The 19,866-nt window shown below is 39.9% G+C and overlaps 1 protein-coding gene and 1 long non-coding RNA gene across 4 annotated transcripts in view; one reads left to right on the plus strand and one right to left on the minus strand.

Annotated features, from left to right (window-relative positions):
• LOC122240324 overlaps positions 1 to 19,866 on the plus strand; it is a 70,906-nt gene that overhangs the window by 7,970 nt on the left and 43,070 nt on the right. For all 3 annotated transcript variants that reach the window (XR_006219860.1, XR_006219859.1, XR_006219861.1), the window contains one exon: positions 18,000 to 18,088. This is a non-coding gene — a long non-coding RNA (uncharacterized LOC122240324). The remainder of the gene's footprint in view (positions 1 to 17,999; positions 18,089 to 19,866) is intronic.
• Positions 1,590 to 19,866, minus strand: part of TMTC1 (transmembrane O-mannosyltransferase targeting cadherins 1) — a 275,658-nt gene continuing 257,381 nt past the window's right edge. The window contains exons 14-20 of the mRNA XM_007098851.2: positions 18,597 to 18,699; positions 16,452 to 16,587; positions 15,484 to 15,628; positions 14,441 to 14,578; positions 12,428 to 12,550; positions 9,031 to 9,108; positions 1,590 to 4,333 (exon numbers count right to left, since the gene is read on the minus strand). Of these exons, the coding sequence (XP_007098913.2) occupies positions 4,193 to 4,333; positions 9,031 to 9,108; positions 12,428 to 12,550; positions 14,441 to 14,578; positions 15,484 to 15,628; positions 16,452 to 16,587; positions 18,597 to 18,699 (864 nt within the window). The 3' untranslated portion in view covers positions 1,590 to 4,192. The remainder of the gene's footprint in view (positions 4,334 to 9,030; positions 9,109 to 12,427; positions 12,551 to 14,440; positions 14,579 to 15,483; positions 15,629 to 16,451; positions 16,588 to 18,596; positions 18,700 to 19,866) is intronic.

Here is a 19,866-nt window from a genome sequence, read left to right on the forward strand (position 1 = left end):
TTAGGAATATACTCTATGCCATGAACACCTTCTGAGTTTTACATACTGGGTGACTTGTCTGGTGTATACAAATGGCAATTCCTCTCCATCTGAGGACCAAGAATTCTAAAAATGTAAGGTCAAATTATAGTCCAACTGCCACAAGTGCAAACTACCCTACCCAACCGACCTGTCTGTCAATCTTGAAACAATAGTCTCAACCAATCAACTGTGCCATCAATTATTCTTTAGAATTCTTTGGCTCATTGTAGCCTAGATTTAAAAGCACAACTTGAGAAGGGTTATAAAAGTCCATTAAAGTTGTTAGCCCACAGTGGTTCCGCAGCCTAGCTGCATATTAGCATCTTAACCTGGGCAGCCAGCATCTCAGAGATTTCCAAAGGTCCCCAGGTGATCCTACAGCCCAGCCAGGCTTGAGAGCCGGTATGTGTGAGTTAGTTCTCAACTATCAGCTGAATGCAGCTCGTCAACCTGAGGGGCCTGGAATGTTTAATAGAGACAGTAAGAAACCACACATTTGTTTTTATTCCCCCTCCAATTATAGCTTTTGTAGGTGGGTTTGTATAGAACAGTTTGGATTTTCTCATTTAGTCCCATTGAAGAGCAGTTGCCCAGAAGCATCGTGCAACCACTATAAACCCCTGCATCAGATGAGGTATGACCTGTGACAAATGTCAGAGTCTCATGCTAGGGGCTGTGAAGTATTATAGGAAGTTGTAATTAAAGTGCCAACAATCCTCTTTGTTTTATGATAGACCTCAAAACAAATAAGCCCAAAAGAATATATCTCAGGATTCCCTAAAATAAAATTTCCTTTCCTCCAAGGCATTTGAATCTTTGGTTTAGTTTACCTATGTTACATCACGGGACCATGTTTTATGAATACAGACTGAAAACATCTGGATCATTTAAAAAATTCTGAATAATTCTTAGGGTTGAAATAAACTGGTAAAGCCATTGTCATGGCTCCTGTGTCAAGGGACTGTCATTTCCTGGGAATTTTAAAGACAAGGAGAACTGGTTCTAGGTAGGACAGAAGGACAGGTTAGATAGACTGGCAGTAAGAGGGAACAGACATACACAAGGAACTTGAAATGTAGCTGAGAAAAAAAAGCAAATGCTGCCCAGAGTAACACAGTCACAAATAAAACTGATCACCAGATCAAGTGTTCACCCAGACTAAAGCAACTCCTGTCTTGTCCTCAGTCAACTTCCCTCCCGCTGAGGATACCCTACATATTTAAGGGTCCAGCGCAAAATGGAATTGCAGGATTCGTCGTTCAAAATTATTAAGAATTTCAAGCAGAGCCTTTGACCAAGCATGGGTGCCTGAGTGCAGGACCCTGAGGGGCCACATGAAGTGCATGCTCATGAAGCTGGCTCTGAGACTCCATCTCAGAAAGGGCTATCAACTCTCATGCCAAGCATGCTTTTATTAAGGGCAATCTAGATAGATCTCCATGACTAGCCTGCTTTTATTGATAAGAATGAATATTATTTTCATGTTACAAGAACCAAATAAAAATAGTTATAAAATACACTTAATATCTTTGAAAAATAACATGTGATTTATTTTCTTATAGGCACTATTTAACTATGAAAACTATTTCATTGGCTACATCTCAGTGACATTATTAAATCAGGATAAAAATATCTGACCCAACAAACAGTGCTTACTTTTAATGTTCAAAGAGTTGCCAGTGTGTGCACACAGAATGAGGCAGAGTGATAGTGAGAAGGGGAGGGGGAGGAGGGACAGAATGAAAGGAGAGATTGAGGGGAGGGGGAGAGACAGAGAGAGACAGAAAGACATGGGGAGAGAGAAAAGCACCCAAAAGAAGATAGAAGAAGTCTCCTGAAGGTCATGTGACCCCTTCCCTTAGAAACTTTTACACTGTGACTGCCATTTCAATTATTCCCACTAATGGACCCTCATACCTTTAGCAGCCCTTCAAGTAAGGCTGAGAAAAAAAAGCTTTTCAAAACTTGGGGCTTAGTCTTTTCCATTAATTTCCTAAGTGTGAGTTTTGGTTACAGGTTATTTTAAAAAGTTGTGATTAAAGTCTTAGATACTGTTTTTAGCTAGGCTTATGCTTTTCAATTTGGGAGTGGGCTGATCATTTAAAATAAACTCTAGTACATTTCTTGGCCTTAGGACTACACAAGTATAATTTTGAAGGCAAGAAAAATATTTTAAATAAAATTTTGGAAAAGGTTATGATATATAAGGCTAAAAGGACTATTAGAAACAGAAGATCATAGTGGTAATACATATATTATTGGATTATTGATGCATACAAATACATGTATGCCAATTCAAATTCTGTAATCCTTTGCATTTAAAGTATTCCTTCCATCATCCCTTTCCAAAGAAGTTTTTTTTTAACTAGACTTACCTTGACAAAAAGATAACAACATAGAGGGGCAGTGTTTCCTGATACTGTGCTGAGAAGAAACAGACTTTTTACCCTGCCCTGGTCTGAGCATGTGAAATCTGAGTGCCTTCAGGCTACTACATGTTTAGGCCACCTGGCCCAGAGCTGTGAACAGCACTTGGTGGTTGTTCTTCCTCCTCCTTCTCCTCTTCTTCTTCTTCTTCTTCTTCTTCTTCTTCTTCTTCTCCTTTTTTTTAAAGGTTATGATGATGGCCAAATTAGAATCAGGTGTTCCAATTTCTTCACTTCCAAAATATATTACCACCCAAACACTGATGTCTGATTCTTAATTTCTTTAGCTTCAGCAAGTGAATAATCAATACAAAATTTTTGAGGGGCTGTTAAAACTTAACTACTTTGTAATTCAGATTTGTAATTTTTGTATGATCAGTTCTGAAAGCTACTATTAAAACCAGTATGTACAGGAAAAAATGTGTGTACACATATATATTAAATATTTTATAAGTTATGAAATAAATAACACTAAAAAACAAAGGTCAAATTGTAAATTCAACTTTGCTACCTCTATCTTTTAAATATAAATATATATTTTTTAAATTACAAATTGAGATTTTTTTCCCCTAGATTTTTTCAGCATTCTCCATGAAATCTCCAAAATTATAAATACAGAACCAAGAACTCCAAGTTTCCATCACTCATGTTCTAAGCGCAGAATTCTCATTGAGACCCAGTAGACAAATCAATAGAGCTCCCTTTCCATCTGTTTATAGTCTGTGAAGATTTCTGTGATATACTGTAAAGATTTGTCAATGGTTAAATATAGTTTTCAAAAAAATAATAAATCTCTGGATGACTGAACGTTAAGATAACAAAGTAGAACATTTCTCTTAGTTAATATCTTTAATATTTCTCATGTAGAATATACTATTTTTTCTCCACCAAAATAACAATATATGTGGAGGCAGAAACATTTATGATTCTAAAAGCACTTCTGAAATCTTAGAGCAGAACCACTACTCTAGTAGTACTTGTAATAAAATTAAAATAATCTTAAACATTTCCATAAAGAATTAGGGGTACCAAGATCCTTGATTTTCCCCTAGGGATAAGAATACACATACACAATTCCAGAAGCTTCCTTTTTTTGATATATTAGGCAACAGGAAAAGATTGCATCAGAGTGGAATTTAATTTACTCTTCAATTGGGCTCTAGGGGGATTATCCCCAGGGGAATATAGGCAGAGCTCACTTAACAAGAGCCCTTTCCCCCATATATTCCAGAAGATTCTACACAAACTATTACTCATCTCCAGTTCTGGAGAATTCAATGAGCTACCTCTTGGTGGAATTTCCCAAATGGTTATCCCAGAGATTTTATTCTCTTTGAAAAAACTCATTAAGAAGAGCTGCTCTCCCTTCATAGCATTTCAAGCCCATGTATTTCTGGGACATAAAAGTCTACACTAAGAGATGGAATTAGCTTCTCAAGCTGGGAAAGCAGAGAAATAGATGAAGGGAAATCTGGAATTAAAGCCAACAAAAATCTGCAAAACGTGTAGTAGTTGTTTTCCTTCCTCTCAGGCCTAGCTCTTGCTTGCTCTTTCTGTCTTCTTCCATGGAAATGCAAGTCCCTCAGCACAGAGGTGCCAGCGGTGTCCCTAAATGTGCCCCCCTGAACGCAGAGAGACAGGAAAGCTTCTTTGTTGCCCCCCTGCTGCTGTGAAAGCGAGCCTGCATCACTTTTTCCTCTTCCAGAGGCACCAGCACTGTCCCTCGAGACTGGTTCCAGTGCTGCTTATGTTTGATCCTTTTCTCGAACTTCTTGTAATCGTTTTTCTAGGCGATCCAGTTTGGCGAGATTTTCCTGCAGCAGTTTGCTGTCTGGAACCAGCTGTAAGGCTCTCTCATAATAAGCTCTTGCGGACACATAGTTTCCCTGTGGGGAAAAGAAAGGGAACAATGATCTATTCTGACCCATTGGAACTCTCTTGGAGAACAGGGAGACTAGGAAACAGACCTTCTGGCCCACTTGAATACATATGTCCTCAGAAGGAACCCCTGACTGCATGGGCAAAATTTTATCCTTATCTGTTGGTGCTTTTGGAGAATCCATTTGTTTTAAGTACCAGGCCAGCTGGAGAATGTGAGGGATGAGAGTTATAGTGTAAGGTGAAATGGCAAAAAACCAGATTTTCAATTCTACTAATGTAGGGCTGTCATTTCATAATGGAACTATTCCTTAGTAATCACATGGAGCCATGGCTAGACATTCAGAGAGAGAAAGAGGAGAGAAAGACGGAATGGAGGGAGATCTGTGGGAAATGTTTTTGAAACTGCACAAGTTGTGATGATTAAATAGAAATCCACTGTAACTCTTTAGTGGTAGAAGTTATTTGCATCTCCAGCTTAAGACATAAAAGCAACTTTTGCCTAATACAGGCTGTAATGGAAATGTAAGTTTTTATGTAATGAAAAGAACTTATAGGAATATGGGGTTAAATTTACCCAAGGCGTGTGACAATACGTACCTGCTGGATCCTCTTAAAGCAGGAAGGAAGGCACCTCACCCTGGACCTGCTAAAGACACCTATCACCACCCTCTGTTGACCCCTATCTGCTTTGTTCAATGGCTTTCTAACTGGAAACCATGTGTGCCCCGTCCCAGATGGTTCTGAGCAAATTAGTCACAATTCTTGTTTTCCAGGCCCATTTCTGCAACTAAATTTTACCTTCCTTATTTGGTCCACCCTCTTTCAGATCCGTGTCCTGCCATGTCTCCTAACTATGACTGTGAGTGTTCTCTCCATTCCCCCAAATTTCAGTTTGCTCTATTTTATGCTCAATTGCAGCTCCATGTGGAAGAAAACCGGTTACGCTCTGAATTCCCATCACAATTTAAAACAGCATTTCTAAGTGAAAGTACTAGGTCGCGACTAGCAACTAATATTTACTGAATGCTTAACTATCTTCCAGCTGAGTGAATACATGTTAAGAGCTTGGACACTGCCTGACGCACAGTGAACACTCAATCTGATGCTACCATTGTTGTCATTATTAGAAGACCATCCAGGTTTATGCAGACACTGTCCACTTAGAGCACTGGCTTGCCATAGTGGTGAAAAGGAGGGTGGAAATGGCAGAAAAGGAAAACATTTCTGATTATTATTATTATTTTTTTTTTAATTTTTTTTTAGCGTTTATTTATTTTTGAGACAGAGAGAGACAGAGCATGAATGGGGGAGGGTCAGAGAGAGAGGGAGACACAGAATCTGAAACAGGCTCCAGGCTCTGAGCTGTCAGCACAGAGCCCGACGCGGGGCTCGAACTCACGGACCGCGAGATCATGACCTGAGCCGAAGTCGGCCGCTTAACCGACCGAGCCACCCAGGCGCCCCAAAACGTTTCTGATTATTAACCTTGATTCTCCCAAGAGGCTAAACAGAATTCTGAACAAGTGAGAACCTGGGTTTGCTACATTCAATTATTATTTTTTTCAACTCCAGCATTTAACTTCCAAGTGTCTTGTGATGTGTATCAGGCTTAGCACACACATGCAGATGACTGAACATGTGTGCTCTGAAAATATGCTTGTACTTCAGCTGACCTGGAAGTTGCTCTTCCAAGAGTTTTCCCTGAATTTAGCCCTCAGTCCGGTGCGTTGGCATTTCCTTCTTTGATCACCAGCTTTCTTTATCCTTTCATATAAAATGTACTCCTAGAGTTATCTTTTCTTCCTCAAATTGCTCTTTTCTTGATTAAACTGGAAGCCTTATTATTACTCTTTAAAAGTTATATCCCTTGATTCAATTCTGAGATGCTAAGGTAGCAAATCTGAATGATCTGATTTCTAGGAATGTGCTATCTACACTATGGGAGTCACTGACCCCACATGGCTATCTAAATTGAAATCAATTATGATAAATTTAAAAACGCTACAGAGAGGGAGGGAGGCAAACCATAAGAGACTCTTGGATACTGAGAACAAACTGAGGGTTGATGTGGGGTGGGGGGAGAGGGGAAAGTGGGCGATGGGCATGGAGGAGGGCACTTGTTGGGATGAGCACTGGGTGTTGTATGGAAACCAATTTGACGACAAATTATATTTAAAAAAAAAAAGAATTCAGTTGCTCAGTTGCACCAATCACATTTTAAGGGCTCAACAGCCACATGGGCCAGTGGCTGCTGCCTTGGACCATGCAGATACAGAGCATTTCCAACATCACAGAGAGGTCTACTGCACAATGCCATTCTAGAAAATGCGTATTCTTATCATAGGACAGTACTGAAAATAGTACTTTGTGGTATGGCCCAGTTGATGCAATTGCGTGTTTATAAAGAATGTATTTTAGATTTTTATTCTATCCACTCCATCCTTTATAGAGCTTCATAATAATTATCTTTTATTACCAAGCAGTATAAACAAGAGACAACTCTCTTCTCATCTCTTCATGCCGCCTCCTTGCAAAGCCTTATTCCAACTGGCAACCTCAGTATCCTAAGCTTCACCCGGGCTCGGGGAAGGAGCGAGCCTGGGATGGGCTGACACTGATGGGAGCACTCTGCTACTAAGGGCTAACTTTCTGCAAAAAGACAGAAAGCTAACGATTGCTCTTTAGGATCTCATGATAATACTTTTGCTTCCTAATGGTGGCATCTATATGACCACATCCCAATCCACATTTACACTGGATTGCATTGTATGGATTCACTGATATGAGGCCATTTTTAAACTCCAAACATGGCCATTTTATATTGTTTAACCTAATACGTGATGTTTGCAGAGATGAAAAGCTGCATAAACTAATTTTTAATCTTGTGCTCATTACATTTTAAAGTCATACACTTAACAGATCTTTCTTCAACCTCCAGACACCTTTTTAGGGGAAGTACCTCTAAATGGAAAGCATGGATTCACTTGTTAATCTGAGAGTCCAATGAATGTACTATTATCCCTGTATTTCCAGACTTTCTGGAAAAGTCTTGAGTATATATATTGGACTTTTTACATTAACAGGGGAACCCAGCTGCTTTAAGTTGCAGACACACTCCCATCTAAAAACATACTGAGCATGCATTATTTTAAAATGTAACTATTTAACATGCTATTTAACTATTTAAAATTATGTTACTATTTGAAAAGTAAGTTCATACTGTTGGACACCCTAGAAAATCATTAAGATCAGAGCTCAGGTTATTCTGCCCTGATAAATGTCATGTTTGGATTCGCCATCTATGTTCTTCTATTAGACCAAGGCTGTCAGTCACAGAGTAACTATCCCATTATTGCCTTCCAGTTGCGAGTCACCTTTTTGTTTTGTTGTGTTTTTGAGAATGACCAGTTTCCATTTAATAGTGAACCCTATTAGGCTTTTGTTTAAATCCTAATCACTATATTGTTATTTTATCAATATAAAGACAGGTAGAAGCCTGGAAATAGGTTAGCTAAACAAGAGTGATCCTTTGAAAACATGTCAGACCATGGCATTTCTCTGCTGAAAGTCCTCCAAGGACCCCAATTCATTTGGCATGGCATAAAAGCCAAGGACCCTACAATCCCCCTTCAAGGCTCTGCATGTTCTGGCCCTGTGTCTTCTTTGACTCTGGCTTCTACCATTTCATCTTACTTGCCTCCTCCCTGTTCTTCAAACACAGCTGGTACTCTCATACCTCAGGACCTTTGCACATGCTCTTTCCCTGTTGTGCCACACGGCTTGTTCCCTTCAGTTCTCTACTCAAAATAACTTTTAAAGTGTGGCCTTCCCAGCCACCTTAATTTTAAATTTCAGCTCTTACCCCATAGCACCATGATATATTTTATATATGTATGTATGTATGCACATATGTATATATGTATGTATATATATGTATGTATATATATTATGTATGTATGCATGTATGTATTTATTTATTACCAGTCTCCCCTACTAAACGCTAGCTTCACGAAGACAGACACTTTTGTCTTATTTGTTCAATGTTCTATTTCCAGTGCTCCCAAAAAGAGTACCTGGCACATAGCATGCTCTGTATACATGTTTGTCAAATGAATGGATGAACGAGTGAATGTGAGTCTTTGAGTTCATTAGTTACAGACAGCAGTCCTCCCCAGGTCATTTTTAATGCTTCTCTCAAAGGTAGCTTTTTCTTTTGGAAGAATAAAAAACAAACCCACAAGTAAACAGCCTTGTGTTTCAGAAAAAGATTAGGGGGTAAAAGGCGCATTCGATACAAGAAATAGTAAAGTGATATGTAAAGTAACACTGTAGTCTTGACGGTGAGTTAAACTGTAGGACAATGAGCTACGCTAAGCTCCAACAAGGACTTAGTTCACATAAGCAGATTCCACTTGCTGTGCGATGATACTTCTCCTAAGTGCACACAATTTTCTTTATGTTAAGTAAAATCATGGGATTTAATTTGTATAGATTTATTTTTAAAATGGTTTCATGATATTCAATATCACGATAATACAAGATGAACATAAACTCCTAATTTTACTTTTAAACACCTACGTTTTTGGTGTTCAGACAACTCAAAGAGGGAATAAACAATAGTTTCTCAATCTTTTGAGAGAAAAGACAGAAAGAGAAAGCGCAAAGAAAAGCCAGTCCACACGGAAGTGAATTATTCTCCTACCTTGATGTGTTGGATTCCACCCATGTTCATCCAGGCCTGTGCTTGATCTGGATTCAGTTCCACGGCTGCTTTGTAGCTCTAAACATATAAGAAACATCTTCAGGCTGAGTAACGAGAACCCATGCTTCATGCTACAGACGTGGAAACCACTTTCTTCATCAGTGAGAATTTAAATGGTTAATACAATGAAAGCAGACACCACTAGCTCACAGGTGTTCCCGTTTATTTCAATTATTTTTCAAAATGGATGATTCGGAAGTGGAGGAAACTGAACTGTGTGATTTGCTTGCAGAGCCTGAGGACACCTGTGGGGAATCCAGGTGGTTTTATTACAGTGCATCATTTCTCTCTGGTCTTGATCTGCAAGAAAACTGCTTTGGCCTTAGTCACTGTAAACGGAGTTTGTAAGAATACTTTTCTTTTTAATAATCAGCATCTTCGAGTATTTTCCCACACAGCTTAGCCCTAGTGTGGCACCTCCTTTCACAATGTCACTGGCATGTTTATTCAGCCTATGCTGAAATACTTGCCGTGACAGGATGCTCTTACTTCTTTAAGGACTTCCATTTTCCTAGGGGATAGTTTTAATCATTACAGTCTTCCTTTATCTTCTGCTGCATGAAAGGTCTGAAGAGAGTTACTTCTCCCTCAAATACTTCTTTTGGTCTGAAAATGTGTATCCCATTAAATGTAATATCTGTGCGGCATATTTGTAATATTTTGCACATTGTTTAACGTCACAGGCATGTTCTCCACTGGGTCTGCACTTAAGAGTGGTCCCCTAAATAAAGCTAAAGGCGAAGAGTGCTACTTTCAATTTCAAAGCTAAGGATCCGTGTGTATATTTTAATGTCTTTGCTATTTTCATTAGCAAGACTCCAATGGAACAGATTCGTGAAGTAAACAGAATCTGGTCCATTCCTCCTCTACTTTAGTTTTTTTTTTTTTTAATTTTTTAACGTTTATTTATTTTTGAGACAGAGAGAGTCAGAGCATGAACAGGGGAGGGGCAGAGAGAGAGAGGGAGACACAGAATCGGAAGCAGGCTCCAGGCTCTGAGCCATCAGCCCAGAGCCTGACGTGGGGCTCGAACTCACAGACCGCGAGATCGTGACCTGAGCTGAAGTCGGACGCTTAACCGACTGCGCCACCCAGGCACCCCTCTACTTTAGTTTTAACAGAAGCAAGCAAACGTGGGGCGCCTGGGTGGCTCGCTCGGTTGAGCGGCCGACTTCGGCTCAGGTCATGATCTCGCGGTCCGTGAGTTCGAGCCCCACGTCGGGCTCTGTGCTGACAGCTCAGAGCCTGGAGCCTGTTTCAGATTCTGTGTCTCCCTCTCTCTGACCGTTCATGCTTTGTCTCTCTCTGTCTCAAAAATAAACGTTAAAAAAAGAAGCAAGCAAACGATAAGAAACTATGCCTTTAAAAAGCTGCTAAAGTAAACCTGAAGGAAGTGTCTCGGGTTAATTTCTATCAACAGAGATGAGGGTGTAGGGTAGAAGTTAGGAACCTGGATTCAAATCCCAGCTCCATCTCTTACCCCCTGTGACCTTGAGCAAGTTACACAACCTCTGAGTCTCAGTTTATTCAACTGTAAGATGGAGACCATGACCATAGCTTTCTTATGTGACTGTTGCAAAGATTAAAATACTGAATACATGTAATCATAAATAAAAATGTTAATAGATTTTATCTGCTACTGTTAGCCCAAGGCCCTACTCCTACCTTTCATAGATCTAGCCACTTTAATTTTTTTTAATCTTTATTTTTGAGAGAGAGGGGGCGTACGAGTGGGGGAGGAACAGAGAGAGAGGGAGACACAGAATCCAAGGCAGGCTCCGGGCCCTCAGCTGTCAGCACAGAGCCCGACGTGGGGCTCAAACTCATGAACTGCGAATTCATGACCTGAGCTGAAGTCAGATGCTCAATCGACTGAGCCATCCAAGCACCCCAATCTGGCTACTTTAAAATGATTATTTGATCTATTAGTTAAGCAACTAGAAAATACTTTGGTTTTCAATACAATGTATAAGATACAGATATAGATACCAAATAACTATTTATAATTTAATTACACATTAATCAAATTGTCATGTGAGGTATAAGTAACTTAAGGTATTAAAAAATGTTCACAGGGGCACCTGGGTGGCTCAGTCGGTTGAGTATCTGACTTCGACTCAGATCATGATCTCGCAGTTCATGGGTTCAAGCCCCGCGTCGGGTTCTGTGCTGACAGCTCAGAACCTGGAGCCTGTTTTGGATTCTGTGTCTTCCTCTTTCTCTGCCCCTCCCCCACTCGTGCTCTGTCTCTGTCTCAGAAATAAATAAACATTAAAAAAATGTTCACAGGGCAGAGAAAAGTGCACACTTTCTGCTTTAAATATGCCACTGTTTCTGATTTAAGGGTTCACATTCAAATTAGTTTCCCCAAATATCTTTACATGTGTTTTTGAATATTTTAAAAATCACTCACTGTTTTCAAAAACAATGTATCATTTAAAATTTTACTTTCCCCATGTTGTATTTACTGTAATTTTATGACTTCATTAATTCCAACTTGTGGCTTTACCAGAAATGCTTGGTATTTCTATAACATTTCTATTTGCTTGCAATATCGTTTTGATTTCAAGCTGTGTATAAATTTTATTTGAATGCCTATAAGATGCAAGATGTTATGTTTTGGAACACAGAAGGAAGCAGTCCCCTTCTATAAGGAGAAGTCTAATCTAACTGGGGAGCAGGCATTATGCACGGGGCCCAGAGGGGGTGGGGAGGCGAGGGACGGAGAAGACAGAGGGAGAGGAGAAAGAGACCTAACAATACAGTGTAATATATGATACTTTCAAATGACCTGTAGAGACAGTAAATGTTTTAAAAGTTCACGGGAAACAAGAAAGGATAGTCCAAGGAGAAAGGATAGGCCAGATGAGCTTCCAGAAGGAGGAGGACACAGGCTGTGTCTTAGTGGATTCTGACAGGGAATCTGTGGGGAATTGGGGACGGGGGGAGTGTAGAAGGATGTTATAAGGATGTGTGGAAATGCCAAAGCTATTCAGCACTAGTCCACCCAGACTAGAGGGTTATTGCAGGCAAACAGAGAGAGTGAGGGTGGCAGAGAGAGAAACTGGTTTGAGGGAAAAATGTGGAATTGCTTTAGGCACCAAGTTAAAAGTAATCATTCAGAAAATAATGTGGAGGTATTGCAGAACTCTGAATACTAAAAATCCAAAGGCTCAATGATAAAAACGAAACATATAACATCATGGTAATTAATCAGAAAATTCACTCCACAAACATGCCAATGATCTTAAATTTTGCCACATATGCTTCATTAAAGATTGAGAGTATTAATCTGAATCCCTTCATTTAATAACATAATTTTATTAAGTGTTTATACCTCAAAAGCTTTATCCAGAAGATTCTGCTCTCTTAGTTGGTTTCCTTTTGTGAAAAAAAGTTCAGATACGACTTTAGGGTCCTTTGGCTTCAGCTGGAGAGCTTTGTCTATAGCATCAAGTGCCTATAACAGGTTTGAAAATAAGACAGAATAAGTAGATTAGATGAAGAAAAACTAACTTAAATGATAAAATGTATACTTTTTGTCCTTATGTATTAGCTGGTGTGGTAAATGACAATCAAAACACATTCTTCATTCTCTCTGATGTTCTCACTGAGAAATAATGTGGCCCTGACCAGATAATTTCCCTATACTCCAGGGTTTCCATTTATATTAGTGACAATGAAATGTCCTTGACCATCCCATAGGAAGATCATGTGATAAAGCTGAAAGGAAACAAGATCTGGCATCATTTGTTTTGCCCTGCCTGTGTCCGTCTGGACCCCTCCAATCATGGCCTCCTCTTAGGTCCTTGGTGCCAACTCTGGCCCCCTCCCACCACCGCCCCCCCCAGCACCCACTGCCCCATCCCCTGCAGCCAGGGATCCCTTCAAAGCACAAACCTCACCATGCTGCTTTTCTCCATAAAATCCCAAAAGCTTGGGGTGCCTGGGTAGCTCAGTTGTTAAGCGTCTGACTTTGGCTCAGGACATGATCTCACAGTTCGTGAGTTTGAGCCCCACATTGGTGAGCTTGAGCCCTGCTTCAAGTGAGCTTGAGCTCCACTTCAGGTAAACACGAGCCCTTCTTCTCTTTTTCTCTCTCTGCCCCTCCTGAGATTCTCTCTCTCTGCCCCTTGCTCACTCCCCACCCCCTCTCTCAAAAACAAAAAACAAACAAAAACAAACAAAAAAACCCCAAAGCTTCTCCCAAGATATGAAACAAAAGCCTTGCCCTGGTCCCGCACCCTGTGGGGTGTTGTCCCCAGCAACCTCTACAGCCATTATCTTACACAGTGCCCTGCTCCCTTCATGCCCATCCCTCAGGCTTGCTACTTGCTGCTGCCACAGGGCCTTTGCACATACTTTATCCTGCCTAGAATGCTTTTCATTGCCCTCCTTTGTCTAATAACTCCTATTTATCATTCAGCATTCACCTTCATATCACTCTGCAGGGAACCTAACCTCCCAGATCACTCAGGTCCCTGATTATATGCCTGTGAGAACCATGTCACTCTTCATGACATACTGAGCACAGCTATAATTTTATATCTGTTTTGCGATTGCTTTTTAAATCTTGGTTTCCTCTTCTACTATAAACTCCATGAGGACAAAAGTGGTTTTTGTTTGTTTGTTTGTTTTTATTATACCGCTTTATTCCTGGTACCTGCCACAGTGTCTGGCATATAGCAGACATTCAATAAATATTTTGTTGAGTCAGTTCATAAGTTTACTGGCTATGTTACTTTTAAAATGGAGATAAACAATAACAGTTGCAACACAGGGTCACTGACCTATATAAGGGCGTTATAAGGACTCTACAAAAATATACTTGAAGGAACATGGAAAATGATAAAGCATACAAATGACAGAGCATATAAAGTTAGTATTTATAGAGTTAGGTGAAAACAAACTGAGATAATAGCACGTAAAATCTTTATTTATTTTTTAAATATTTACTTATTTATTTTTGGGGGGGGATGGAGAGAGAGAGAGAGAGGCAGAGGGAGACAGGGGGAGAGAGAATCCTAAGCAGGCTCTGAGATGTCAGCAGAGCTCAATCTAACAGACTGAAGCTCATGACCTGAGCTGAAATCGAGAGTTGCATACTTAACTGACTGAGCCATCCAGGTGCCCCTCACATAAAATCTTTAAACAAAAGATTAGTCAAGAAAATATTTCAAGGGGACATATTAGCAGTTAAGGGGATATCTGCAAAAAACATCCATAAGATAGGCCATGCCAACGGATGATAGTCAAGACTGCTCCGCCTTGTAAATGTGCAGACTGGAGAGTCAGTCAGGTGCGCACCATCTTCCACCTGTGGATCCAAACGACTCCCGTGTCCCTCTACCTTGTCGTGGCGCTCCTGCTTGCTGTAGATTGCTGACAACAGGCGGTAGCATTCGAGGCATCCAGTCTCCTCTGACACGATGTGGTTGGTCATCTTTTCAGCTTCTTTTGTCTGACCCATTACAGCCAAAACCTGAGCCTGCAAAACCACATGACCTTGGCTTCAGAGCCAGTTTGTCATCACTTCATCAAATACAGCATCTCTGAATAGGGGCGTGTCAGAAACACTCCAGAAAAAAAAATGTTCAGCTTCTATCTGAGATTCACAGAGGGAGCTGAATTCCCACAGTTTACAGGTTCTAATTTTTTGTTGTTCATTTCTGTTTATTTATTTAGGAGAATAATGCATGATACGTGAATAGCAGGGACACCAAAGACATCAGTGAAATGACTTGTGACTTTTTTAAAAAGTTGAGTAAATATTTTAAAAAAGAAATGATTTCTTATGGTTTCAACAGGACATTGCATTTATAACGAGTTTGATTTGTTACAAATCTAGAAAAGAGTAACAAAAATGCAAATTTCCAAATTGAAATTAAAAAATATTGTTGATACTAATTTCCTAAACTTGATAATCATACTGTGGTTGTATTAGAGAATGTCCTTGTTCTTAGGAACTATTTGCTGAAGTACTTAGAAATAAAGGGGGTGGGGTCTATAACTGTCATGTGGCTCACAAAAAAATACTATGCGTTTGCACACATACTTAAATATGTACATAGGTACATATATGGATGCATATATACAAGGCATTGATAAACTAATTCATCAAAATGCTAAAAATTGATGGAGCTGGGTGAAAGGGTGTACGGGAGCTATTTACTATTCTTGCAAATTTTTTAAGTTTGAAATCATTTCGAACCAAAAACTTAAAAAAGTTTTTAGTGTCTGTGTGTTTGGTGAATGGCTCTAACACTGGTTACATGGATAGTCAGGAAACGGATATACTGTAGCATCCTAGTTGAAGTTCTGAGGCTTCTGACTCCAACTCTCTGCACTGCACCCTGTGTGTTCCCGCCTCATTTTCTTTAGCAATCTACTTACCAGGGCCAGGCGGAGCTCCCTTTGAGAAGGCTGAAGGGCCGCAGCTTCCCGGTAGATCTGCAGAGCTTCCTCATATCGGCCAGTGTTATAATACAGCGCTCCCAAAGGTGATAATATCTCAGCTTTGCGGGACACCTGCAGTGCGCTAAGTTTTCAGAAAGATGAAGTGACACTTCTAATAGGTACCTTTTGAAAGCTCAAAACGCAGATTTAGGGATGACAGTCCACAGTTGGAGACTCTGCTTCAACATGGTCTCTGGTTTTTATTTTTTTATTTTATTTATTTATTTATTTTTAAATGTTTGTTTATTTTTGAAACAGAGAAAGAGAGCGAACGGGGGAGAGTCAGAGAGAGGGAGACACAGAATCTGAAGCAGGCTCCAGGCTGTCAGCACATAGCCCAACGTGGCGCTCGAACTCACGGACTGTGAGATCATGACCTGAGCCGAAGTCAGACGTTTAACTGACTGAGGTACCCAGGCGCCCCTGGTCTCTGGTTTTTATAATCAAGAAGACTGTTTTTAAAAAGATCATGACGCCGCCCTCTGACTATAAGAATGTCTCTAGTGACCTATCAATATGCACACTGAGCTCCAAGGATCGTTTCCATTAATGGTGATAGGCTTGTTCTGATGTATGCACAGTCTTTCCACCACATCCATTTTTGAAACTGCTATTTATGGCTTGGGCTGCAGTCCATAGCCTCAGAAAACAATGGACTGACCAAAGCAGGAATTACATTCCAACCTTGGTTTAGCACCGTGTTCTAACCAGCAGGCAGAAAGGCCATTCACTGGGACACCATTAAGGGTTTGGTTTTATTTTCTTTGGAGATGAGACTCTGTGTTGCCTGAATTGGCAAAATCTGTTAATATTCAAAAGGCATGTCTGCTTCAATTACGTAAAAATTGGAAGGGCAACTACTGACATCCTTGGGCAACTTACAAAGTGAAGAAAAGGAATTTTACCGTTTATACCATTCTTCGGCCAAACTGTTCTCGCCCAATGACCTGTAGAGTCTCCCCAGATTCACCATAGCTACGTGATGACTTGGGCTGAGTGTGATGGCCTGCTGGTAATGGGCCACTGCCTTCTCCGGAGAGCCTGTAATCAGTGGTAGTTGGAAATAATTATACAATGCACGAGTCTCTTCAATTTCTCTTCTGATGTAGATCATTCTTCTTTGTATTACTGAGTCATACCATCAATGATTCAGTGTGTAAATTAGCTTGTATTTTGGCTTCATCTCCTTGCCACTGCGTAACTTTGGGCCATTTTACTATTCATTCCCACTTCCAAGGAAATTAATAGTAAAAGAGCAATGAAAACTAAAATCTATTTCTTTTATTACACGTATCATTTTAGCCAAAGTGTTTTCTGGCCATTGCCCTAGCAAGTATGATGTTTTGAGATCATCAATGATTGTTATTTATGCGAGATATTGTTGCTTCTCATTATACTAAAAAACAGAATAGGCTATTATAGAAACAAAACTGTCCTGAAACAATTTCTAAGGGTTGGTCTCAATTACTGTACTGCAACATAGTAATCGAGGCACTGCTTTGAAGAAGTATGTATCAGCCAGATCTTGAAAATCTTTTAAAAAATGATACATTCTTGTTAAATGGGATTTATATAATGGGGTTTTAATAATAATAATAATAATAATAATAATAATGCTACCCTGTGTGTATCCAACGCATTACATATTTTAAAATATTTTAATTAAATGATCTTCACAGGTATTTTTGATACTAGTTAGCTGCCTTTAGATACCATTTAGCTGTCTCTTGGGCTTTAAGAGCTATTATAAAATAAACAAAAGTATTACTTTAAAGATATAAACACTAAAGTGCAAGTGCACTTAGGAGACTTGACAGAAATCCCAGGGCAACTGAGGATGAAGACCAGAACTAGAATCAAGCCTCCGATAAGGTCCCCAAAGAAGCTTCCTAGTGAAATCTTATCTAAGTGGCTGAAAATGGAATGTTTATTACCTGCAGACATCTTAGGCATTAAACGAGATACCATGTATGTATATATACATAGGTCACTGGTAATAGGGAGAATTTCACTAGTATAAAACACATGAATACAAAGGGAGTGATGAGAAGGTACACAGGGTGGCCAGTGAGATTTCTAGGGGAGTGGCATTATTTGTTGTTGAAGTAGAAGGAAGAGGGCTAAGACGAGACCAACAGGGAGGGGGTCTCTTTGGGTTTTTAGATCTTCATGACACTTAATGTATTATTGTGTTGCTAACAAACCAGCAGGTGGCACTACAAAACAATTTTACATGCAAAAATAAGGGACGTTTCCCAGGAGTTTTGGAATGTAAATTTACATTCTATAAAAAAGAAAAGTTTCAGATATACTAGAAAATAAACACCCTTTTGAGCATTCATACTGACAAAATAATTAAAATAGAATTTTACCACAAGGCAGATAGTCCAATACTCAATGAGAACAAAATGGTGCTTTTGCATTAAATTCAAATATCTTTTGATTCTTTATAGGTATTCATAGCATGCCAACAGCATATAGGACACAAATCATAAAGGAAACAGAATCCCTGCTCAGTAAAGTGTTGCCTTAATAAGAGGGAGTAAGTATATTTTATATAGCATCTGTCATGTAAGAGTACTCTTATCAGTTACAATAATATGGTTTCCGTAATGTATATCAAGTAAAGAATGATGAAACAATTCTGGAGGCTTTTTTATCAGATGTGGAAAAGTATTTTCCATCTGCTCGTAACTAGATTCAGAGGCAAGTTCTGCATCATTGCCGAGGAATGTTTCATCATCTTAGGTATATGAACTTGTATAAATGATACTCAAAGGACTGCTACTCATTAAATCATCAAGGCTACTTCCTGACACCTGGGGAGTTTTCCTTAGAGCTGTATGAACTGGGCAGATTTTGCTGAGCTGAGCTTGAAGATTTGGAGAAATGACAGCCCCACAGTGCAATGTGACTGTCAACAGTGTGAGTTTCCTGCCAAGCCCAGAAGTGAATGGTACTTCTGAGACATTATTGGGGTGGTTGCCATTTTGCTTGATAGATAGTATTATCTAATCTCAACAGAACAGGTTCTCTTTAATTTTACTCACCGGTATCAACTAAGAAAACCCCATAGTTGTTGTGTAAGTCTGAGCTGTCTGGACAGTTCTTTATTCCAGCCTGGTATATTTCCTCAGCTTCCTTAAATCTCTCCTTTAAAAGAGAACAAAGGAAAATAAATGAGAAAGTTAAAAGCAAACAACAATAGGGGCACCTGGGTGGCTCAGCTGGTTAAGTGTTTGGCTCAGGTCATGATCTCAGGGTGGTGAGATTGATGGAGCCCCGTGCTGGGCTGTGCTGGGCTTGGAGCTGCTTAAGATTCTATCTCTCTCCCTCTGCCCCTCTGCCCCACTCGTGTGTGCACGCTCACCCTCTTTCTCCAAAAAAAAGCCCCGAAATACAAAAACTACAACAATAAACTGAATGACATAAATGGAAAAGGTAGAAACTAATTTACTGAGGATCTTGTATGCAATAGGCCAATAGGCACTGAGATCAAACACCATGTACTTTTAATTGAAGTCAGTGCAATGGCACAAATTCCTACAATTCATATTTATATTTAGTTTCTTTAGGGCAAACAAGCCTATGTTTACTAAGAAGGGACATCTGAAAGGATTTGCCCTACAACTGGAAAAAGCCTCAAATGGTTGTTTGAATGGGATGCCCTCCACCCCCAGTAACTCTCTGTTTGAAAATGAGGGCTAGGTCCATACAGGAGTTTCTTCAGAGGTGACAATGTGACTGGGAGCAGGGACGCCTGCAACGTTTGTCTTACAGCTGCATTGCGTATCAAGCACTCCCTTTACCTACACTGTATGGTTTATTGGCGGAGGTTTTTGAGAAAAGGGGAGGGAGGCTGATGCAGGTTACAGAGGGCTTTGCCTTGACCTTTGTTTACTCAAAATATTTCAATAGCCCACCCAACTGTTCCTTCCCTCCTTTATTCAACCTGTGTGTTCCACCTCAGAGCCACACCCTCCAATGGGAATACAGGTCTTCTCGAAGGCATACCTCCAACTCCTATCCTTGTGATAAGGCCCCGTTCAACTATTGCATCTTCAATGGGTCATTTGCTAACTGTCCTGGTCTTCTTCCAAAGATTCACTTTAGCACACTAACAATTCTGAATTAGTTTTTAGGAACATTGTTCACCACCAGCCGAGATTGTCACGTCACGCTTCCTTTTACAATATCGGAAGGTAAAACCTACATAATGAATCAAAGCTACCCAGGTTCTAACAATTACTCACAAGTGAACACTTTCATGGTTCCCTGGTCCTGCTGGGAAGGTCAGGTAAAAGGAAATGATGCGGCATA

Source organism: Panthera tigris, chromosome B4, assembly GCF_018350195.1.
Source record: "Panthera tigris isolate Pti1 chromosome B4, P.tigris_Pti1_mat1.1, whole genome shotgun sequence".
Classification (NCBI taxonomy): Eukaryota; Metazoa; Chordata; class Mammalia; order Carnivora; family Felidae; genus Panthera; species Panthera tigris.